The sequence below is a fragment of the Hippoglossus stenolepis genome, chromosome 1 (assembly GCF_022539355.2).
Source record: "Hippoglossus stenolepis isolate QCI-W04-F060 chromosome 1, HSTE1.2, whole genome shotgun sequence".
In the NCBI taxonomy this organism is placed as follows: domain Eukaryota; kingdom Metazoa; phylum Chordata; class Actinopteri; order Pleuronectiformes; family Pleuronectidae; genus Hippoglossus; species Hippoglossus stenolepis.
Window position 1 is genome coordinate 11,349,689 of NC_061483.1, and position 24,579 is coordinate 11,374,267.

General features: G+C 42.7%; 2 protein-coding genes across 4 annotated transcripts; one reads left to right on the top strand and one right to left on the bottom strand.

Annotated features, from left to right (window-relative positions):
* Positions 1-19: 19 nt before the first annotated feature.
* galns (galactosamine (N-acetyl)-6-sulfatase) lies at positions 20-21,802 on the bottom strand. 3 transcript variants are annotated; one of them, XM_035155607.2, is made up of 14 exons: positions 21,664-21,802; positions 21,371-21,494; positions 20,354-20,428; positions 20,114-20,216; positions 18,869-19,012; positions 18,061-18,127; positions 16,557-16,684; positions 16,293-16,432; positions 15,670-15,773; positions 12,263-12,405; positions 11,317-11,419; positions 6,446-6,567; positions 1,594-1,711; positions 20-491 (listed from the first exon to the last, which is right to left on the bottom strand). In XM_035155607.2, the coding sequence occupies exons 1-14, from the start codon at positions 21,769-21,771 to the stop codon at positions 405-407; spliced, it is 1,566 nt and encodes a 521-aa protein (XP_035011498.2). In that variant the 5' UTR covers positions 21,772-21,802; the 3' UTR covers positions 20-404. The 3 variants fall into 3 exon arrangements, with proteins under 3 accessions (XP_035011498.2, XP_035011499.2, XP_035011500.2); XM_035155608.2 differs by lacking the exons at positions 20,114-20,216; positions 20,354-20,428; positions 21,371-21,494; XM_035155609.2 differs by lacking the exons at positions 20,114-20,216; positions 20,354-20,428; positions 21,664-21,802.
* A 397-nt stretch (positions 21,803-22,199) lies between these two features.
* Positions 22,200-24,558, top strand: trappc2l (trafficking protein particle complex subunit 2L). The gene is made up of 5 exons (XM_035164232.2): positions 22,200-22,296; positions 22,607-22,779; positions 23,704-23,791; positions 24,232-24,311; positions 24,391-24,558. The coding sequence occupies exons 1-5, from the start codon at positions 22,264-22,266 to the stop codon at positions 24,434-24,436; spliced, it is 420 nt and encodes a 139-aa protein (XP_035020123.1). The 5' UTR covers positions 22,200-22,263; the 3' UTR covers positions 24,437-24,558.
* The last annotated feature ends 21 nt before the right edge of the window (positions 24,559-24,579 follow it).

The following is a 24,579-nucleotide window of genomic DNA, read 5'->3' on the forward strand; positions in this document are numbered from 1 at the left end:
GAATAATTTATGAACACACTGAATATAAAACATATTTAATTCTTACATCAGCCCCAAATACAGTCCTGATACATTTGAATAAAAAACACATCAAAAGTATACAGAATCAATCCATGAATCCCACTTATAGTAACGTATAGTTTATTACTTGAGGCACGATGAAAATAAATACATTTCCCTGTTTGTTCCACATCACTGAAATGAGTCTGATCCATTTACTCAATTCACTTGTTGGATCTTTAAAATCACAGCAGTAAAAGTTATTTCCACAATCAAATCAATGTTGTTACACAAAGAAGATTCTCTTGGTGCTACTCAACATGAATATTTTGCAGAAAGGCACTTTAAAAAAAAGAAAAAGGTTTTGCTTCTTTTTCCTCATGTCTGGCTCCGCAGTTTTGTTCTCAGTGTGGCCAGTCGCACTTCCACGGCTCAGACTTTGGCCCTTTGAGACACTTTCCTAACTTCTCGCAGCCTGCGGGGGCCCAATTCTGCAACAGAGAGCAGCCGTCACAGTAAAACACAAGAATATGAATTCATCAAAATTGTTAAATGTGTCTTACTAATAATTTAGCTTTTTGTCACTCGGGGGGACAAGCACAAGATCCTTTTTGAGTCCTGTCCTCAAGGTCTTATTAGTTGGTTTCTATTCCCTTTATTGATACCGACCTATCATGCCATTTATTTCAGGGTCATCACATGGAAACTATATGGAAAGATATCTCTTAATAGCAGAATAATTTACACGTACATTTATTTATTTAAAATATACATCTGGTCTCGTTACCTTTAGAACTTTTTGCAGCGCTTAACAAAATCTCACTTCACAAGTAAATCAAGCACAGCCTCCTCACAGACTAAGCCTCTCACTGCACTGTGCAATGTTTACCAACACAAACTTTAGTCTTAAAAAGGTTTTCAAAATACCAAATAATGAAATTCCTCAAACTTCACAAGTCTTTAAAATCAGAAACATGAAGGAAGAGTTTATGACTTCAGACCCTCAAATGATGCAAAAAATGTTACTAATGTTTCCAAATGAGATGATTATATTGTTAATAGACATTTTGACTGAGGATCAACTTCATCTTGACACAGGACAGGACGTTGCATCACAGGAAAACACACACACACACACACACACCAACCCTAAATAAAATGGTGTTTATTTTGTTCACCACCCGGGGGCAGTGCTATGACACAAATAAATCCAGAGCAGCTTGTTCAACGTGTCGTTGAGGAGACAAAGCCACGTTACATTCAGCTGCTTGAAATAACCCAGAGGAAAATGTTCAGATTGGAGGACAATTAATTAACGACTTCATCAAATATGATTCACATTATACAATAGTGATAAACAAATGTGAAAATAAAAGCTCACACTGTTGAAGTGGAGGATGAACATGGATGATACGGAGCTCAATGGAAACCTATAGCAACTTTAATTGATTTTATATTTTTCACAACAGCTCCATCAACTTTTCTAACATGCATTATTCACACAAACCAGAATTAGGAGTCTGCCACTATTCTTTTTTTTTATAAGTGCATCATGAAAGTAATTTAACTTATTTAAGTAAACGTAAATCTCACCATCACTGAAAGGTCACACATGTTGAGCTGAGGGATCCCGGGCACCAGACTCTTCTTATGCTGCTGCACAACTGGAGAGATCCTGCTCAGCACGTCCTCGTACTCCCGATTCATAACTCTGCGCACACACACACGCACACACACACACACACACACACACACACACACACACACACACACACACACACACACACACACACACACACACACACACACACACACACACACACACACACACACACACACACACACACACACAAGTTGACATCTATTCTTATTATATTCATAATAAAACTATTGATAATATCTTATCTTGTTATATTTTGTGTTTTGGATATACTTAACTCATTTTTAAGCTTTTCGTAACTTTGTTTGAAAGGTGCTATATAAATAAAGTTATTACTATAATCTTGAGATGTCTTGATTTGCCTGATCAAGTCCAGATTTCTCTTTTTACAGTGATTTTACAGCAAATTTTCACATTGTAGAAGCTATAACCAGTGGATACGTGGCACCGTTGCTTGAAAATGGACTCAATTTTTTTTCTTTTTTATAAATAGCTGATTATTTCTCTGCCAATCAGCCACTCGATCAATTGACTAACGCGTTTAATTCTAATGCTCAGCATAAAGAATGACTTCCTGCCAGAATAAAAAAATATATATATCACAATTTAAATCTTAGGCTTAAATAACGTAGATTAGTCTGATAACACTGAATGTTTATATGTTTAATACAAAGAGAAAATCCATTGACTCAAACATTCAGTTTTCTGTTTAACCCGTTTGTCTCGGCCGTTTTACTCCAAGTCGAAATTCAGTGCGAACATGTGTCCGGTAATAAAACCATACAACAGACTAAGTGTTCAAGTCATTATATTATAGCGGGGACATGCTGCAGCTTTTCAACAACAAAAACAAAACAGGCCGTCCACTCGTGCGCCCTCTGGGAAGGCGCGCTCAGCGGGGGTGAACTATGTAACCTCTATCCCTTCCCCTGTCTCTCAATTACTGCTGTTGGACACCGGTGAGCGCGAGCACCTCTGTGCATTATTATATTCAGTGTGTAAAACACAGGGGCCCCGAAGGCTTTCAAAGGAACGCTGCTCTCAATAGGACCTGTAGGGTTAATGGGCTGTGTGTCCACGTCTGTGTGTGCGTGTGTGTTGGGGGGGGAGTGGGAGTCTGGTGGCGTGACACACAGATAGACAAATATCAGCAGTGCAATTACACCCTCGATACACTCGCCGGCAGCACCTGTGCCAACCCTCCATCCTCCCTCCGCTGCAAGCCCGGCCCTCTGATTGGCCCCTGGGGAACATGTGCATGTGTGTGAGGTGAAGTGTCAATTAGAGTAATAACCCCAGGCTCTGTCCAGCTCACACCTCCCCTCCCCTCTTAGATCTCCCACAGGGCAGCAAGGCTTCCTCCATCAGCCGGCACCTGCTCCTTCCCCTCCATACTCTCAGTCTTTACTTTCCCCCAGCAATTACTCGACTGCTACTGAACCGGCTGCAATTAGTCCGTGTATTCGCGTTGCCACATTCGTCATAAGCCAACTATCTTTGCGTTGTGATCCAAACTGAAAAAAAATTAAAAGCAGATTAGCGCTCCCTACGGTTCCAAAACGTAGACATCCAGATTAAATTGCTTCGGCTATCTCAAATCTCAAATTCTGCTTCCGCCCGATCTCGATCTGCGAGAGGGATATTTCATTCCCCTCATATCTGCGCCCGCTACTGATTGCTGCGATTCATTTTGGCGATAAGTGATGAAGCAACTTAATAGAAGTAAATGTAAGGGACATTTATCAGAGCGCTGGAAGAATTCCATTTTTCCATCCGAGTCTGCAAGCAAAGCAGGAGAAAACTTGCACGAGACACAAAGTTTCCTATTGTTTCGTGGGCGCGCCGAAAAACCTTACAATGCAGACCTCTAAATCAAAAAACTAATAATATCATTTGTTTATGCCTCCTCTGCAAACAAATAATGAAAAGCCCACAGTCAGCACACCTCATTATCATGATTATAACCCTTAGCTTTCTGGTGTAGAGGCAAAATCTGGAATAATAAGCAGGCTGTATGCAAATTGAGTCTTTTGATTTATAATGTATGGCACCCAAGGGGGATGGGGGCATTGCTCAGGTGTGTCACCACTCTGATTACTGATTCATAACACTATTGCTGGAACACACACACACCCACACACACACCCACACACACACAGTAGCAGAAGGTGGGGGAATTGAGGAGACAATCAAATACATCTGTCCTGCCTACCCCTCCCCTCCACCATCTTCTCCACCCTGGTGGAAATTGAGCACTTCAGTGAGGACTATTGATTGGGGACACAAGAGCGCGGTGGCAGGCAGCATATGAGGCCAGGCCGTGCGGGGGGCTGCCTGCGGTGTAGCGGCTGGGACTCCACTCTGGTTGATCGGGGGGGGGGTGCTCAGGGGTGGTGTGTGTGTGTGTGTGAGCTGAGGTAGGTGGTGAGAAGGGCAGGGTGTGTTAACCTCGAGGCCTGAGGTCACAGAGGTAGGGGGCGTAGTGGAGGGCAGGGAAAAGGCTACAGACTTCAAACTCAACTCTATGGGTGCAGACCCCGGACAGAAGGACCACCAGCACAGACCCGACCGTCTTCTAACCCCACTGTACCAATCACATACGTCTGAAGCAATGGCAGCTAGGCCTCGGCTCGCAGCCATTAATTAAAAGACAGTAGAGAAACAACTGAAACTAAAAACGACTGGATGATTGTTACATAATTATAATATACATTTGTGTGTGTGTGTGTGAGTGTGCGCACTCTTTGCTATATCACAGCCTGCGACAGTAGTGAAGGTATGTGTGCAGACAGGCCCTACATCATCTTAAGTGGCTCTTTAGGTGTCGACAGAGATTAATGATGGCCAGGCAGCCAGTCCAGCTGGGGGACCGAGGAGCACACGGACAAAACCCCCACATACACATGTGTACGTTACACACACACACACACACACACACACACACACACACACACACACAGGCTTAACTAGGATGGAGTAGAACGGTCCCAGTGGATGCAGAGGGACAGAGGCTGAGCGGTGAGGAGGGAGCTGAGATGCATATCAGTAAGTGGGGAGGGAGAAGAAACAAGGGGGGAAAAGTAAGACAAACGTTTGGGGAGAATGGTGCAGATCAGAGAGGACAGAAGAAGAACGGAGGGTGAGCAGTGAAGAGGTCATGAAGCTGAGTGACCTTGTAGAAGTACCCACTGACCCCTCAGCGTGGGAGGGCGCAGAAATGAGCATGCCTCTCTCTATGTGTGTGTGTGTGTGTGTGTGTGTGTGTGTGTGTGTGTGTGTGTGTGTGTGTGTGTGTGTGTGTGTGTGTGTGTGTGTGTGTGTGTGTGTGTGTGTGTGCACATCCAGCACTACACCTGGCTGCATATTGATTGTTTTTTTTTTTTTTATTCTTCCAAGTGAATAGCAAGGCTAAAAGGTGGGCAAATGAAAAACAACATTAATGTTTTATCATCCAATCTCACACCGCGGCCGAGAGCAGTTTGAGCGCGAGGTGAAGAAGAGATGAGGTCAGAGCAGAACTCGAGAGGCAGAGCTGCAGAAGGCAGAAGAAGAAAGGTCAGTCCGGGAGCTTCCACGGTAGCAGGGAGCCAAAAGGAATATTCGCTCATCAAAGCCATTTTGAGATGATCTTAATGTATTAGTCATGCTCTCTGCTTGCGTCATTTTTTCTTTAAAGATCAAATCAATATTCTATAGTGACAGCGTGACGTAAAAAGGTGATGTCATCTATCTTTGCACCATTATTTAGCGTACGTACATTTTGATTTGAAAAACGTCATTTTCAAACTAAGACAATCTCTGTCCACACAAGCGTTTCTGACTCCATCTCAGTTTTAATCCCCGTCCATCCTCAAACCCCTGATAATACATATCATGCGCAGGAAGCATTTGGTTGTTAGTTGCAGAAAGAGCTCAGCTACAAACAAGAGAATTCAAGTGCACAGCAGCTGTTAGCACGGACAACAGTGTCAGCTACGCTCTTGATAGATCATCCATGTTGCGTTCTGCACAGGTAGCCGAGGCTGATGCTGGTTGTTTTCTTCTGGAGGAGGGTCATGTGATAGGAGCCTGACAGATCAGCTAAAGATACATCTTGACTGAAAAGACCCAATCAACAAGCGGCTATGAGTGTCTACCTCATCGATTCCAATCCTCTGTTTCTGCCCATCCAGACTAAAATGAGAGTTTTCAAACTAAAAAGGGAACTAGCAGCATTTCCATACTTCTCCGTTTAGCTGCTCTAAAACTCCGGAGTAGTTTTAGACACCAAGCGTATCCATTGCAGAGTTGCTGTGTTTTCAAAGGAAGAGCGTAGTCGTGTGGATGTAGCCGTATCCTGCATCCTCCACCATCACTTTCTGCTCTGAGCTTCTTAACTCTCCTGCGAGCTGAGGCACAGACACACAAAACTCCATTAAACAGCACTCGCTCTCAATTTAGACATGAACAATTTATCTTGCAATTATAACCCGTAGTGGTGCACCAGAGGCTCGGGGGGGCCCAGATAGTAATCTTTAAGGAGCTGTTTGCAATCACAAAGAGAAGGGTGTAATCAGGCGCGCTCTGGCTGAGCGGATCAATCCGCCGCCTTCTTTTTCATGCCACTGAATCAGCATTGATCTCATACACAATCTGTGCTACCAACAGGCAAACAACCTTCCCGTTCTCACACCTCGCCTCTTCGTTTTCTAACATCTCTTCTCTTGCTCCTGTTTGACTTCCCTCGCTCATTCTCCTCGGTTTCTCTGGAAATCAATCAATCAATTTTTTTTCCAGGAAATTCACCTGATTGGGAACTTTTCCCCAGGATCCCGTCCCAGGTGGAAGAGGATTGGCATCAGTGTGTGCTCCTTCTGGTCGTGAGTGGTCACACCTGGGACGTTTTGACATGGACAGAAGTCAATGCCCTAAAAGAGAAGACAGCCACATGTTAATGTTAACTTATTTTCATATTTGAAGCTAACTCCACATTGGATAATGATCAAGTCAATGCACAGCAAACAGCTTTAAGCAGACATGATACACAATGATACACTTCTGACCCGTTGAATAGTGAGGGGCCTTCCAAGATGAGGACTTTGCCCTCATTGCACAATAATACACAATCTGAGTATCTTTATAAAGCTCTAATTCAGACTGTGCATTCAATTTACTTTGCCTCTTTGGAAGCAACATTTACATGAGGGGGGAATAAAAACAATTCAATGTTTCTAAATCATCTGCGGCCATTTTACAGGCCTTCAGCACGTCTGTTCTGAAACCACAGAGAACAGATCAGCACTCAATCTGAGCTCTGTTGCTGGAATACGACGGATCTATGAGAGGAACCAGCAGAACTGTCCTGTTTTGGCTACAAAACATATGTACATATATATTTGCTTTTACTATTAATGCACCTCACAGGCGTATATAAGATAAATCTCGTTATCAAGAAAAGAACGGGCCAAGAAGGCAACAAAACATTGCGTTACAGGTAAAACCTAAGAAAAATGAAATGTAAAAACTGAATAAAACAAAAAAATGTACTTAGAATGGTTGTTAGTTAGCAGGATTACTCAAAAGTTACTGAATGGATTTCTATAAACTTTGTGGAGGGGTGGAGCATGACCCAAGGAAGAACCCATTAAATTCTGGTTTTATCTTTCTCTTGTTTGAACTAGGTGAGATGAGGCATTAACCTTGGCGGAGGTATGCGCTCGACAAGTGACCCTCTGGTTAATAATATTTTTTTTTGTTCTTCGTAATTCGTCTTTTTTGACTTCCTGTTTTTGGACATATGTGTCAAATTTGGTCTTTTTTAGTGGCTTTTGTTTGATTCTTTTCGTTCAAACACACACACACCCACACAACAAAAACGTTCCTCTATGTTTTATCAATGTACCACTTATCCATTGAAGGCCATGAGGGAGTATCACAGGACTGACACACACAGACATTCACTCATGTCTCCACTTTTAAAAGAAATGTACTAAACTCAGCCGAAGAGATCTCGATGTTTCGATTTAGTTTTGATCTATGACTCTAAGCTGAATGGTAAATCTTTGTACTGTTGTCTATATGCACGCTGTCTGCAGGTGTGTTGTGTTATTTATGCAGCGACGGTCGATACAACACAGAGAGGTTCAAGTCCTTTCACAAAATTGAGGACTTTTCCTGCCTCCCCCACTCCAAATCTCTCCACGTCTCCGCTCCTGTTCCCGGACTCCATTCTCATGAGCCTCGCAGTGATCTTAGTCTGATTGAGTCACACTCACTCCTCCAGAACCCCTGGAGATCGGCCCCCTCCATCAACACACACACACACACACACACACACACACACACACACACTCAGACACATACACAAACAATTTTTGATGAGCACGACAAATATTGAGAAAGCATTCATCTGTAAGGCAGTGCTGCAGCCCCCCTCTGAGATCACTCAACGGAGCACCTCAAAATACATATAGAGGAGAGAGAGAGAGAGGGGGGAGTGAGAGGGATAGATACCCCCCCGCCCCGCAGAGCCTCCTCTGATCCAGACGTGTCCTGTCTTTTGAAGCCAACAGCTTAGAAATGCAGAAGAGAATGAAAAAAAACCACCACACAATCTCAGAGGAGCAGCGAGAGAGGCCTGCTGTGAGCACTGTATCTCCCTGACTCCGTCTCTTGTAGCCAAGACATAAGAGCGAGAACTCCATATCTGCTCTGACATTAATGCTATAGATACAACGAGGCTGCTTTCAGACTGGAGCAGAGACGTCACTATTACAAGATAAGGTGCGGGAGCATCCAGGGGTAGCAGCGTGGATTCTAAAGACAATATTGTCTATTAGGGTGGGAAAAAACAGTCTGATTTGCAGGAAGAGCAATTAATTCATGGAGACTGTGGATGAAGTCTAAAACAAATTTCTAAATATTCTCTATTTAACAAGAATAATAATATAATAAAAATCCAAGAGAACCATGTACCACTGGTGAGAAGTTACTACATTCACTCATTCAACTTACATGGACAATTTTTAGTGACTTGTTCTTCAGTATTTTCCTTTTCTGTTACTTTATACTTCTATTTTTACCTCAGCCAAGGAGGTTTATATTTTCACTCTTCTGTTTGTTGGATTGTTTTTAAGCAAGATTATGCAAAAACTACTGGACAGATTTCCAAGAAACGTAGTGGAAGGACGTGGTGTCTGTTATGAAAGAACCCATTACATTTTGATGTGGATCCCGTTTAGGGGGCAGGGAGGTTTTCACTTTATGGTTCTTGATAAAAAACATAATTTGGGGAACTGATATCTCTGAGTGTTATGCACTTTGGTGCAGCCTGATGGAATTTGAGGGGACTTTTGGGCCTTGGCGGTGGTAAGCACTCTAATGAGTGTTTCTCTAGTGTTGTACTTTTTACTCTACCACATTTATTTAACTGCTGTAGTAACTACTTACTCTTCAGGCTTAGATCTCCCTTGATATGGTAAGTTATTTAAATATGCAGCATTTCTTATAATAATAATAGTGTAAGTGTGAATAAATATATTGAATATATAAATCTAATAAGTCACAGAGGTCTTTTAATGGAGAGCGAGTACTTTATTGATTTGTTAAGTACATTTTGCTGCAACCTTTGTGTGCCTTTAAGTACAATTACGATTTTAAATGCATGAGGTTAACTTGAGGACATCCACTGTTACTTTGGTGCTTTTTTGTAAGTTAAGGATCTAACTACTTCTTCCACCACTGTGAGCCACTTGTTGAAGTAACTTAATGTTGATTGGTCGTATGAAATCTCAAATGTACATCACACATCGTGCTCTCAAGCAGTTAGCCTGTCTCCCTTCTACCATAAAGTCAGTGGATGAGTTAATGTCATGAGTTTCTCTGTAGCCCCGGAGTGCAGTACAATACCTTCGGCACCATCTATTTCATTAAACGTCAGGGAAACACGTCCTGTTTCAGTTTTCATCACCGTGTGAAGTCGTCAACAAAGATTAAACGCCGTCGTATAGCTCCCAGTGTAACACACGTTTCTCAGCAAACCAGATACAAAAGGAGCCACAGTCTGGACAAACTATATTTGGCAATATTAACGTCACTACGCTGCCTGAGGAGTTTGATAAGAGCCATTTACGCCTGTGAAATTTCTCATTTTCCTCATGGCTGAGCTTTGTGAGCACGGCCAGGACGGAGCAGTACGTCTCCCACCTATTAACCTGTTATTTCGTTCGTCACATCTTCCCTTGTTTATTTTTCCTCTTGGATCAGATCATGTTTTAAAGTTTTACCTATAAACTGAGGAGCAAGTGGAAAACGGTTCGGATTTTCAATGTGTTGCAAGAAGAGTTAAATTTGAATCTTTAAGGGAGTTGTAAATGATCTGTATTATAAAACGCTCTTCTCGTCTTGATGACCCCTCAAAGTGCTTCACAGTACAGTTTGCCATTCACTCACACACATTCACACAGTGCATCTATGTGCAGCACTTCCTCCATCACATCAATCACACCGCACTGGAGAAATTTGGATCGTTAGTCAACTTCAGCATGCAGAATGAAGGAGACTGGGATTAAACCGCCGACCTTCTGGTTAGTGGACGACCCGCTCTATCTCATGAGCCACAGCCGCAAGGGTCAAGCTATTTTGTAAGTGGATGTGTGAGTAGACATGATTGTGTGCGTCTAGAAAAGAAGCTCAACCATGGACCTTGGAACAAGCATTTCTTCTTGAGCTGATTTACAAAACATTTGATTCAGTGTCTGACAGTGAGGGTATAAGTAGTTTGTAGGTTTCATGTTTATGGAAAGTGCCGTCGGTTTTACAAGAGAAACTGTTAAAAGATTCAACGATAATGGCGCACACTGAAGCACACTATAGATCTAATGCTGCACCATAAAGCAAACACACACTCAGACATGCAGAATCTGTACAGCGAAACGGAACACACATGTACATGTTATCTGTTTCCCTCCCTTTCTCCCTCTCTCATGTACACACACCGAATCGATGGGCAACTCACAGGCAATCAGATGCCATTATTTGTGAAGTTCCACTTCAGTTCACATGAGTTGATAAAGGAGGCTGCTATTGATTCAGCGGCCCTGAAGGAGAGAGCAATTTAAGCGACCGATGGGGCATAAAACAAACTGGATCACAGGAAAAAGCGGAGCCATGGAGGGAGGACAGGAGAACATGCTTTTTTTTGTTTTTATGAACAGAGGAGAGAAAGATGGACAATACTCAAAACTCAAGTGTCAGATTTCAGATTCATCCAAATTTAATCAGCACTGAGTTGATATGATTGATGAGATACTTGTGGCGTCTACCTCTCTTCATTTTAAGCTCCATGGTGCCAAAAGAAACAAATTCTACAGCGAGGAACGATGGTATGTAAATGGAGAGGAAGACAATCTCCACTGGAGTTAGAACAAACAAGTCAACTGGCTTGATGAATGATGCAAGTTCGCTGATGTGGGGGCTCTTCATTAATATTCATTACGCTCTGATGTACACAGCAGTCAACTGATGAGCCATTTTCAAGATAACACCAACACTGAGAGTGTTTGTGTGTTTGAGTAAGATTAGAGGGGACAAGGGGAGGGGGGGGGATGCGGCAGCATAAATGGAGAACTGAGGAAATGAAGGCGGGACAGAGTTGCTGTGTTAAAAACGACCCTTACTTCTTTAAATTCCTGCCATGAGTTGGTCCAGGTCCAGTAGTGCGCTTTATACTGTCCAAGCCTCACAGCCATCAGCTCATCGCCACGGTAATAGAAGATGGGCCTGTTGATGTTGAGAGGAGGGAGAAGAGATGCTGAGATACGTTTCTTCCAAAGTGAACACAGGAGAAAATGTTTGCACCAAATGTTTCACTCAGAACCACAAAGAGGAAATGTCAATGGCTCCATTCAGACCTGGTATTAACATCCATCCTGAGAGATCCAAACAGAAGGGGACAGTGCTAAGTACAGTACATATGTGTGGTGGACCAACTCACCTAGAACTATGGCTCTTAACAGTTAATCAGTAGTAATAATAATTCTATTTAAAAAATATCTACAGTTCATTTTCCACTAGTCACAATGTTTATTTCTTAGTTAGTGTAAATGTCCATTACAGATATCTGTAGTCATCTGAGTAGACCATGCAGGTGGCAGCAGGACATGATGTTTAAATGCTGCTGCAAAAATCCTGTGATTTTGTTTATAGCACATCGACAGCGGCCCTTATCACTGAAAGCTCTTCACTCTCATTGTCTTTCCAACTTGATGTCTTAGGCGGCGTCTTCTACATGTGTGGCTCCACTTTTTCCATTTTTCTCAGTTTTCTTTGATCATCGCATGTTGTAACGTCATCAATTCTCTGGGCATTTTCCCACTGTTTTCTCACATGGGCTCATTCGGACACGTTCCGGACATTTTACTACAGGGGCTGACAGGAAAAGTTCTGATAAAAACGTGCCTTTCAGATACAAATTTAGGAAAATTGTTTGGAATTCAGTGCCTCATTTACCTCTACATACGAACATAACATACAAAGTGTTTTTTGTAAATGAAGGGAGGGATATTGTTCCCAAACTATCGGCCACAAATCCAAAATCCTGTAACAGTCAGTGTATGTACGCGCCTGTTCTGGAGTGTGTGGGAGCGGTTGAGCAGGACCGGTGTCAGATCCAGTCCATCCAGGGTTCTGTCATCAGGAGGGCTGATGCCGGCCAGAGCCAGACTGGTGGTGAACAGGTCCATCACATTGGCCAACTGGAAGTTCACCTGCACAAAGAAAATACTAAATACAACCACTGTCTGCAGTACGAGACGCACATAGAGAACAAGTCACGCAATCGGTGAGTTAGAATTGGAGAAAGTGAATAAAACTCAAATTGGTCGTAACGTACAGTTCCCATTTAACGTCAAAGATATGTCTCCATCTCTCATTCATCTCGATGATTTTGCTTTTTGTTGCAAAAATCAAGAATGATCTGTTTTACGCTGGAGGACAACAACAAGCTTCCTCTTTCTCGCAGAATTTTCTTTATGAACAAAATAAAAGGGTAATAACGCATGGTCACGATAGGATGTTTGCATGTGTGGTTGTGTGCACGCATGTAGGAAAGAGATGCATTTCACCAGTCTCCTCTCTAATCTCTGCTTGCAGCTTTATTATACAACCTCCAAAAATGCCTCTGTCTGAATGGGGTTTTTTTTGGTGGGGGGAGGAAAGGAAAGAGAGCAGAGGAAGTAAGGAGAGGACAGGGCCGGGGCAAGCAGGCGGCTGGAGCAAGCTGGTGTTTTATCTCCTTCTCCCAGTCCCAGTGAAAAGCTTTATTTTATTTATAAACTTTGAACTATTTTCAGATAAAATGCCATTTTTTCGCTGTCATCCTTGATCTTCCGTTCCATTCTCTCCTGAGCGAGCCTTAGAGGGCGACGGCACGCTCACAATCAGATAGCGCTATCAGGCCTCTGCAGCTGCACCGCCGTGTGCCGCTGTGCTCCTATCGGCAGCCAGCACACATGCAGACACACACTCACACACTCACACAAGCTCCAAAGCACTGAAATGAATTCCCTTTTCTTCTGTATCCACAGAACTAGCCACAGTAAAGGCTCTGCAACGCATTCCATGATCTATCTGCACATCCAGACACTCTCTCCCACACACACACACACACACACACACACACACACACACACACACACACACACACACACACACACACACACACACACACACACACACACACACACACACACACACACACACACACACACACACACACAACAGACTCAGTCCCTCACTTCATTTCTTTTTTTTTAAAGTCCGCCTCAGACAGACACACACAAACCATTATAGAAGACAGGACAAAAGGACACAAGAAGCAAAACTGACATTTACTTGTTAACAACTCTCAACACCAAAAACCAAACCTTTCAAACTCTATCTCACATGTTGCCATCTTTCATTTCCTTCCTTTATTAGCTCAGCACCATTATTGCAGTCCACACTGAACTTCATTGTTTCTTCACCCTTTGTTCTTCTCCTTTTTTGTCTGACTCATCACTCTCTATTAAAGTCAGGGTCCTTCTCCCTCTCTTTCTCTCATTTCTTCCTGTGCCGTGAGTGGTGATGCTGGTTATCTGAGGAGGCAGTGCCTCTATCCCTGTCTCTGCCACTCCGCCTGTGTGTCTGTTGCCTGATAAAACACAACAAAAGGGATTGTGACACTCGACAACATTGCGGGGCCGACACCCCACCCACCTCCGCGTCTTTGTTCCTGTACACAGCCACCACCCGCTCATCATCCCGGCTCCTCGCCCCCCTCGGGCACTAGAAGAATGCTGAATGTGCACCTGTGCTCAGACCACCCCCGCTCTTTCATTCCAGTACACGTATCTCCATCCTCCTGAATGTGAGTGGATGACGAACCAGTTTCCTACACACTCACACAAGTCAGGTAAATGACTATCGCACAGATGCATCCACAGAAAAAGGGCTCGTCTCCGTTTAAGATGTAAAGTGGTTTTTCCATCACCGATCCAGCACACACCCCCCCCTAAAAACTCTCCACCTCATCTTAATACTATAAAGATTGGTCTGTGCTCAGCTGCTACAATAAACCTGCTTAACAAAGGCTTGCATGGCTGTTTGTTGTCTCCATTATTTTGCTCCGAGAGCTTATGGACTTTTCAATGCACAGATCAACAGAGATTTCCAAATAAGGAGGGGGGGGCAACCCTGCGTCTGGTCTGTCGTCCCTCCCATGCAGCACAAGAGTGGTGGATCCAGAGCTGCCGAGTACAGTAGCACGAACAAAGCCGCTTTGTCATCACAACCCCAGAGAGCTTCAGGGAGGATCCATGTCGACCCTCGTCCTCACAGCCAAGCCCCAACTGCAAATCCAAACTCGGCTTTTTTTACATCTATGTCTCTTCAAGAAAGTTATACAAGCAATCCCACAACACAGTCAAAAGTATGCCTACATGTAGGACGTTCGGCACATGCATACATAGACACACTGGCTGGTTATAATGTGGCACAGGTGCAGCAAAGCCCTGCAAACACGACAATGTCCCTGGCAGCGCGGCAGTGCCAGCATCTTTAGCACTCATCCTCCTTTTCCCTTTTCTACACCAGTCGCCTCTTTTACTTCTTCCTTGCTTCCTTGCCTGCACCAAGCCCCCCCACCCCCACCCCTCCACTCCTCCCGTTCCTTTATCCTGAGCGCCTGGCATATTCAGATACTGAAGTCCTCATTACAGCTCAATCCAACCTAAGCAAACACACAAACAGATTAGCCGCTTAAGACGCTCCCAATCCCCCTCTCCCGCGCTATTCTGCTGCGCTATCAGGCCCCAGCACACCCCTGTGAGATGAGCCAGGGGCAAGGCTTACTGCAGACTGCAGCCTCCGCTCGCTCCTCCACCAAATCCCTCTGCGTCACAGCCCCGTGTCACAGCTGCCCCTAATACAATTAAAAGTCATTTGCAGAACGCACGGGCTTAGGGGATCACGGTGTGGGTGGGGGGGTAAATTGGGGAGGGGGATGGAATAAGGAGAGAGTGAGAGAGAGAGTTGGGGCATCAATTCTAGCCCAAAAATATTTGAGGAAACGATGAAAAAAAAAAAGAAAGTGCCCACATGGTTTGAGGCCGAAATCACAAAGTCTATCGTCACCGTTTCTGGAGTTAAGTCACTTGATAGAAATTGAACTAGATTCTGCACCAGTTAAAGGGTCAGAATGTGCACATGCAATGAGGTAAATGATACACAAGTGAAATAAAAAGCGACAATCATTCAAAAGAGGGGATTAGTGGAATAATTATTCCATTATTCTCAGTGCTGTGCATCGCCCGCAGCCCTACAGAGAATATTTCAGCTCCTGGTACCTGTTGATAGGCAGAACATGACGGAGCAACAAGACTGAGAATAAAAACAACTGGCTCTGCATCCAGGGTCTAACAAGTCCAGCCTCAGGAGGAGATGGTGGGGGTTTGGTGATTGATCGTCTGGCAAAAAGCTTGAAGTATTCTTACCGTGCCTTCTTTAATGTTTCCAGGCCACCAGGCAATGGCGGGCTCCCTCATGCCCCCCTCAAAAGTGGTCTGCTTCCCACAGAGGAACGGCCCGTTGCTGCCACCTGAGGATTCAGCAGCGGCATCAGTGTAAAAGGACACACACCCATATTCAGGGCAGATTTAAACAGAGTCAGACAAAAATGAAACTTGGATCAACAGATGTTTTTCCAAGACTCATAAGGTCACGTGACCCTTTCCTTCGACCACTGAAGTCTAAAGTCTTAGTGAAAACGGGTGAAGAAATTCCCCAAAGGCAGACTTGAAACATCATGTTCAAGAGGCCAAAAACAGGTTTTGTGAGGCCACTGGGACCTTGACCTTTGACCTCCCAAGTCAAATCAGTTAACCTGTGAGTCTAAATCAACATGTGTGCCAGATCTTAAAGAATTCTCTTCAGGCGTTCATAATAAAATAAATAATGCATTTACAAGTGGAAAGTTCAAAATCAAATTTTTTTAAGAAATTCCCTCAAGGTGTTTTTGAGAAATTGTGATCAAGAGGCACAATACTTACATAAGTCCACCGGCTGTCATCAGCACAGAGCCAGAAAAAAACATGTGTGTGTGTGTGTGTTCACCTACCTTGATGTGGGGCAGATATAAGTGCGGCTCCGTTGTCTGAAGTGAAGAAGACAAACGTGTTATTGTCGATGCCCAGAGTCTGCAGCTGTGACAAGATCTGACCGACGCTGTAGTCCAGCTCCATCACTGCATCTCCATACCTACAGCACACAGCCAATCACAGATAAAGGCATTTACCATGGGAAATATATTCTTTTATGACCTCATGCATCTGCTGAACTGTGTGTGTCAATAAAAGAGTCAGTGAGGTAGAACATAATGTACAGGCCGCGCTGGCTCTTCCCTAGGAAGGGTCTGGAGGCGTAGACGGGGGCGTGAGTGGCGTCAGGTGTCCAGTAGAGGAAGAAGGGCTGTCCAGCCTCAGCCTGACGGAGTATGAAGTCAAGACTTTTCTGTAGAGGAAGGAAGTTAGTGAGACTGTTACAACACTGTCAATACAGATGACAAACCACTTGTCACAGAACTGCTGTAAAGCTGTATAAAGTAAATAACCTATTTCTCAACTGAATACTAATTCTAACCATATTTTGAGTGGGTGGTAAACTCAGCCGCCTGTTTCTTAAGGACACCGAGTTCAACCTTATGATAATTTCAGTGGCTGCACTTTGTGGTGCTGTTAAATTATACTGGTATGCTGATATGATTTGTTCTAAGTCATTAATATTGATAACCAAATATAAGAAACACATCTTGGTATGATGCAAAACCTGGGTGTAGATAGTTGTAGATTAGTAAGAGGCTGCTGATTGTACATCTATCTGAAATAAATTCATTTCATAAAATAATAGAAAATCACTAGACAGTCTATATGGGAATTATTCACTAAGAACGGTCCAGTTGACACAAACCTTACATTTGCTGTATTCTAACGGGGCAAAACTCATTTTAACAAATCAGACACAGTATAATCTGACAAATCAGCCATATTAATAACTGCATGACTGAAACAAGTCAGTTGTCTAGTCTCATAAGCGATACTACAACGAGCTTCACAGAGCTGCACTCGACAGATCCACCCAGCGTCTTCTTGTGATGACACGTTACACCTCTCAAACACACAGTGTGTCTCTGCATGCTGCTTTTGATCCATTTCAGAAGAGAATGGGAGGGAATCACGTAGGCAGCAGAGATTATCAGCTTCAGTGTGAGCATAAGTGAAAGATCCACTTCTACTTGTGAAGAGAACAATTACAATTTTAATTTGTTAATTTAATGTTGACATATAAGACAGTGTTTGACTCTCGTGGACAATTTAGTAGCATTTTATTGTATAATATTCTACTCCATGAATTACTTTACAAAGGAAATTGTGAAAGGAAATTGGGTGTAGCTGAAATACTCTGCTCCACTGAAGCACAGGTATCATTTGAGATCATAAACTGTGGATAAAGATGGACGACATGGCTGCTCCACAAAAGTGAAGCCTGAGCGTCTCAATCGCCACCTGGTGGCTGGCTGCAGTATAGGGCAAAAGTACATTTCAAATAAAATTCTCTCAAAGATGGTTTCTATCATTTCAGGTAGTTCTTATCACACTAATGTCCAAATGTTCATTTCTCCCAGTAAGTTTGGTCATTTTGATTTTGATTGGTTGAGTGTGGCTATCGACGGGACCTGGCTATCACAGGCCACATCCCCTGATTGCAACTGCACAGACTCAGAATCAAAATGCGCAAGATGGCGGCATTCATATTCATAATTGGAATTATAAACAGTCTTTGTTTGAGATAGACGCAGCCATGTAAAGAACGGATGAGCCTTAACTTACCTGTAAATAGATCTGTGTGAGGTTGGACTCCCCAGTTTTTCTGTCAATCTCAAACTCCTCATAGAATCTGAAAAACAAGTGGATTGATACGATTCATTAAATAAACCTACATCTGAATTCCTGCTAAGGCGACGCCGTGCCCTTGCTCCTCTCCTCGTTTTATTTTTTTTTCAATTATCTGATTGCCCCTAAATTGACCAAAACCAATGTAGACAATATCATTAAGGCAATGGAAGCTCATTTCTCTGAGGCAGATTGTGTTTGTAGATGGTGGTGAAAGACATATTTGGGACGTCTCAGTAGAGCTGAGCAGAGGGAACTGTTATGAGGCGTTGCTGAAGCGTGGCACAACGAACACAGAAGCAGTGACAGGCATCTCTCTTTTGTAACGCTTCACTTCCTCCAGGTGTCCTCGCACACAGCCAACGCAACCTGCCGTCTCTTGAGGGCGTGTGTGTGTGTGTGTGTGTCTGGGTGTATACGTGTCTACGTTTGTGTGTACGTCTGTCCAGGGCCCAGGTATGCAGCGCTGATTAAACCCCTGGCTAAGCGAAAAACACGCCCGGCTGCCAGTTCCAATGACCCTGAATACGCATATGGCTGTTTTGGGGAAAACAAATGGGCGGAAAATGGAATACACAAGCACAGCTGGTACAGAGGAGGAAGAGGAGGGGAGACAGTCAACTCATCCAGAGGAACACACAGCCGAACTATTCCACTGAGTCATCGGGAGAGAAGATTTTTATAGATTTTCTTCTGTGTCTGCTGTCGTGTATCCGGCTGCATGTGTGTGTGTGTGTGGTACTACCTGCCGAGCATCTCAGAATTGTTGTAGACTGGGATGTTGGGTCTGAAGCTGCTGTTGTACGGCCCAAAGTGGCAGTTTGGTGCTCCGAACCATTCATCGAAACCATTTTCCAGAGGAAGGTGCTGTGGTCTGTGGCCCAGATGCCTGTGGTGACAAATGAAGAGCGCTCACTCACCGTGACGTCAGCGTGACTAAAGGATCACACGACATGTTTTTACATTATTAAATTTAGACCAGCACAACAAATCAAAAACACTTGTGGGACGGAATGATTTTCAAAAGCACAACGTACATATTTGGATTTTTTGGGGGGCTGCAGTTACAACCTTTAGGCCGTTGTTGGTTTCAATTCATCTTAGTGTTTTATCTAAGTCCAATTGCAGAGGCATGGATTTTGTTGGATACTGGGAGGTAACCTCTCACTGTGAGAATCAGGTCAAATGTAAGTTTGCTGGTGATATCAGACAGATGTTTCCTCGTTTTTTAAAAACTTTCTCATGAGCTCTCGGTCTCTGCACAAAGATCTCCATACCGACAGAGAAGAAATGCAAATATCTGGACAATATATCAGGGACAAAAAATGTACAGTAGAAAGGTCTTGTATACAGTGGAAAATGGTCATTAAATTCTGCATCAGTGTTACAAATAGCAAACATGCATCACCCTTAAACTGAAAACAACTAAATAAGTAAATATTCTATGTTTACATTCATTTGTTGTAAAGTACATTTGTTCGAGTACTGTACTTAACTGCCTTTTTGGAGAACTGTTTTATTTTTTCCTTCAGCACTTTTATAGACTTTATAGATTCTAATACACTACATTTCAAATGGAAACCCTGTACTTAAATATTTCGAATTATTCCAGATTATACACATAAGAAACATGAACAGTTTATGAAATATGATGCATTGTCATAGATTAGTGGGTGGCGCGGTGTGGCAGTGGTTAGTACTGTCGTCTCACAGCAAAAATATTCACAGCACGAACCCAGTCATGAAAGACTGCAGAAGTGTGAATGCTCCAAATGAGGATGATGCATTACACATGAGAGATATCAATGCTTTTAAATCAAAATACATTTATGTTTCCGTGAGGCTCGGCTGCACTCAGAGATTTGAATCCCAGGTCGTACGGGTTCTTCATATATTGCTGCTATAAACTAAATTATCGGAATACCTCCTCCACCGCTGATTGAAACCTCCAGAAACCTCTAAAATCCTGGATTAAAGATGAGGAGCTCACCACTTTCCAACTATCTTGCTGACATAGCCCTTTTTCTTCAGCAAACGCGGTAACAAAATCTCATCCTTAGAGATTCCTCCCACTATCTCCTGCGGTGTGTATGCTAGAAAAAAAAAATAAGGCAAAAAAAAAAATGAGTGTACAAACTTTCCATTACTTCACTGCTCATTATAGGTAATGAGAAACTGGAAAGAAATTATTTTCAGCTGGATAATCAGAACAGACAGGATGAGACGGTACCGTTTCTGGCGTGAGCATTAGTGGTGTAGAAACCGTTTCTGACAGGCAGCCGACCGGTGAGAAGAGAAGCTCTGGCTGTGGTTAAAATTAAAAAAGGTAATTGGGAAAACACTGATTAGAATTTCTGTAATTTGATCAGAGTTCTCTTCAACTGTCAAACAAAAAAACAAGAGTTGATAATGCTCTTGCCCTGATTCGGACACAAACGCTGTATTTGGATAGCATTACACTAATTCAACAAATTTAACATTTATTTATTCTTTGTTGTGGAAGTTAACAGAAATAAGGATCGCTCTGGTATTCATCTAAGTTTTGATATTTACATTAGGTTCTTCCAGCTTTTAGATTTTTTTTGTTTTCTATATCTACCAAGACCAATACCGTTAATCGATCAACTGCTGTTAAAGGCTTTGAGTCAATTCAAGTACACTGCTCAAAAAAATTAAGGGAACACTTAAATCACACATCAGATCTTGATGAATGAATTATTCACGTTGAAAATCTTTACTGATGTACATTCTATAATTTGTTGAGAACAAAATGATGTAACAACGGTGAATGGAAACCAAAATCCATGCAGGGTTGGATTTAAAATCAAAGGAAAATCAAAGGAAAAAAACTGAAATTAGAGGATGATCCAACTTGGGGAACGAGGGGGCCAGTCAATGGCATCAATGCCTTCGTCATCAAGGAACTGCCTACACACTAGGGCATTGTCCTGCACCAGGAGGAACCCGGGGGCCACTGCACCAGCGTAAGGTCTGGCAATCTCTCTGAGGATTTCCCCCCCGGTACCTAACAGCAGTCAAGGTACCGTTGGCCATGACATGGAGGTCTGTGCGACCCTCCAAGGATAGGCCTCCCCAGACCATCACTGACCGTCACTGACCAATCCGCCAAACTGGTCATGCTGGATGATCTTACAGACGGCATAACGTTCACCACAGCTTTTCATAACCCGATGATAATGTTGAAAAAACGCCCTGTAGTGTTTTACCACACTTGTTGCTGACTCACATGGGGAACAGAGGGGGTTGGCGGTGTAGAAGTTTGGAAGGAGCATGCCCTGAGCTGCCATGGCATCCAGGTGGGGGGTCTCCTTAGAGGGCTGGCCCAACACCCCCAGGTCCCCCCAGCCCATCTGAAGACACACACACAGAAAGACAAAAACACACACACACACACAGACAGAAAAACAAAAACACCACTGAGATAATGCAAGCAGGAAATACTACAGTACTACCTCAGACATGAAGAGGAAACAAATAACATCACAGACGAAGAAAAGATACAAACAGAGATGAACTCACATCATCCATGAGCATGATGATGATGTTTGGAGGTGAAACATTTGCCGTCTCTCCTGTTAACGAGCAACATATCAGAGCAGTGATGAGAGTCAGAGTTAGAACAGACATCACTCAGTCCTGCTGCTGCTGCAGTCACATGATCACCAGAAGGGAGGAAGTGCTTCCTTTTCACAGTAAAGTTTACACACGACACGGAACAGTGACGTCTGCTTGAATTAATTTGTTTTGTTATTATTATTAATTAAATTTAACTTCATTGTTTTTTCTTGTGTTGACAAATGAGCGTAGCGGCGTCGCACGTTGCGCTGAAAAATAACCGTAAAAGTATTCCTTAGTTTTGGTGCATTCATGGACTTTCTGGAAATTTAGCGTGCAACATAAAGGTAAAGACAAAAGTAAAAAATATAGATCACCTAGCAAACAGTTTTAGTAGATCAGGTCATTCGTTTACATTGTTATTAAATGTATTATTGAAAACTCCAATTTACATTAAATAATATATAAAAATCCGAAATGTAACTTTATCCTCGCATTTACTATTGTCTGTGAACGCAGCGTGTCACGTGACAGGTTGTGACAGCTCAGAGGAGGAACTCCAACATGGCGGTGTGCATAGCAGTGATAGCTAAAGAGGTAACTGTCGTTTTTCATGTTAAATGTCTCATGTTTGATCCGCATACTGTTTTTTTACGTTACAAATGTTTGACACCTTCTACAATGTTCTCTGAATCAACTGTCAGTTTCCCGTGAGAGACGGAAAACGTCCCGCAGGGTAAAAAATGCACCAACAACAGAGCTAACAGCGTTAGCATAGTTAGCTGCTGCTACAGTTTAGTGGGTTTATGATGGTTTAGTGCGGGTGGTTTTAAAGGACGTGGTGCTTTAAATGGGTTCACAGTGTATTTATTGTGTTTCTGTACTTCGACCCGTGTCTTTTCTCCAGAACTACCCGCTGTACATCCGCAGTATGCCCACTCAGAATGAGCTGAAGTTCCACTACACAGTGCACACCTCTCTGGATGTGGTGGAGGAGAAGATCTCAGCTGTGGGCAAGTCTCTGGGAGACCAGAGGGAGCTGTACCTGGGTCTGCTCTACCCCACTGAGGACTACAAAGTGTATCCTCTGTTTATTAAATGTAGTCAGTCACTACTAGTGCTTAAAGTTGAATAAGATCATCTTTCTTTCGTGTTTGGTTGGACTGTGTCACGACCTGGCTCAAGTGGAGATCACACATGACTCATTACAGTTAAATAAATATATTTAAAGGTTCAGTGTGTAAGATTTAGGTGAAAGGGATCTATTGGCAGAAATTGAATATACAAAAATTGCTATTGGTGTTTTCACTAGTGTGTGATCATCTAAATTGTATCTATAGTTGTGTTCTTTACCCTAGAATGGGCCCTTTATATTTAAATACTTTGTATTTACATCAGGAGTGGGTTCTTTCTACAGAGGCCACCAAGTTTTTTACAGAAGTCCAAACTGGACAAACTAAACCCCTTTTCTGTTTTTATGACAACTGAAGGCTCCCACAGGTTCTCTTTCATGTTTGGAAGGGGAGGGTAAGGTGAGAGGTATTCAGCTGCAACATGCAACTTCCCCACTAGATGTCACTAAATTCTACACACAGAACCTTTAAGTAACCTTAATTAAATATGCAGTCAGTTATCAGTAGTGTGGGTGTGCAAGAGTAAGGGAACATGTACATGTATAGGAAACTCAACTAAAATCAAACAAAACCATGTAACCCAGAGAGGAGAGAGAGGAGAGACTGACTGCCCAGGCAACTATACACCTATACATATAGATTGGCAGTCCCCCCCACGGGGCAACTGTTCAGATTGGCAAATAAACAGGAAATGGGCCTTTGGCGATGTCACATCCCCCTCCTTAACAGTGAGGAAATCCATGTACAGTTGTATGCAGTTTGGTAAATTGAACATTGATTTTTAGTCTTCTTACATTTATTTTATTTAATGATCTTTAAAAAAGAGGTAATTGTGGGAACTGGACAATTGTTTCCTTGACTTGTAAAATAGATATGGATATGTAACAAACTCCAAGGTGAAATTTGTTATTGTTGTGGACTCATCAAATACATCATTGCGGGACAATGAAATAAGAAGTGTAAGTTGATTCCATCGAGCACCAAAACACGTTTAAACAGTCAAGTGAGTTGTAATGTATGTCACATTGCTTATACAGTAGACCTCTTTATGCAAGTGCTGGATATAACACTGTAAATTCTAATTGATACATTATAGAAAATAGATTTCAACATGGATAAAGAGCTTTTGTTCTTTTATCACTACAATCATCAGGGCAAATCGGTAATTCTGCCCTTTTACAAAAATCTTACAATCAACATTTAATACAAAAGACTAGAAAGCCTGGATTTATTGAGCTTGTATATCCACAGAACTTCTGACCACAATACAGTACATGTTAATCTCTTAGTGTAGTAATTTGACTCAACTGTCAGTTTAAAACAGTTTTATGAACATTCATCTTAACAGAAAACTGGTTGTTTTGAGTAATTCAGTGACTTTGTGATGGTTCTTTTCCAGATGTTCAGAAAATTGCACAACTCTTTTACTGATGTAATGTGCAACCCGTTTCACAATCCTGGGGACACCATTCAGTCCAAGTGAGTTTTGTCTTGCGAAACCTTTTATTGTTTAGTGGTTATTTTCATTACTTCTAATCGTTTTTTAACTCTTCTTCAGGGTCTTCGATGGAATTGTTTCAGGAATGATGGTGCAAACTGGCTGACGTCCCTTCCAACCCTTTCTGCTCAGACGCCTCTGTACATAATACCCCATCTCTTTTGTTTACGTGTTGCCTCCAAATTTGAAATGTATAACTATATTAAATTTTGTTGTTGTTGCACATCACCACGTGTGTTTCATTTTACC

Excerpts from the sequence above, each read along its gene's own strand:
- trappc2l (XM_035164232.2), top strand. The coding sequence starts at position 22,264 with ATGGCGGTGTGCATAGCAGTGATAGCTAAAGAG. Across the intron at positions 23,792-24,231 it reads GGGACAATGAAATAAGAAGT|ATGTTCAGAAAATTGCACAA; the intron begins GTAAGTTGATTC and ends GTTCTTTTCCAG. Across the intron at positions 24,312-24,390 it reads GGGGACACCATTCAGTCCAA|GGTCTTCGATGGAATTGTTT; the intron begins GTGAGTTTTGTC and ends ACTCTTCTTCAG.
- galns (XM_035155607.2), bottom strand. The coding sequence starts at position 21,771 with ATGTCTGTTCTAACTCTGACTCTCATCACTGCTCTGATATGTTGCTCG. Across the intron at positions 21,495-21,663 it reads TCATCATGCTCATGGATGAT|ATGGGCTGGGGGGACCTGGG; the intron begins GTGAGTTCATCT and ends GTGTGTCTTCAG. Across the intron at positions 16,685-18,060 it reads TCACACAGATCTATTTACAG|AAAAGTCTTGACTTCATACT; the intron begins GTAAGTTAAGGC and ends CTTCCTCTACAG.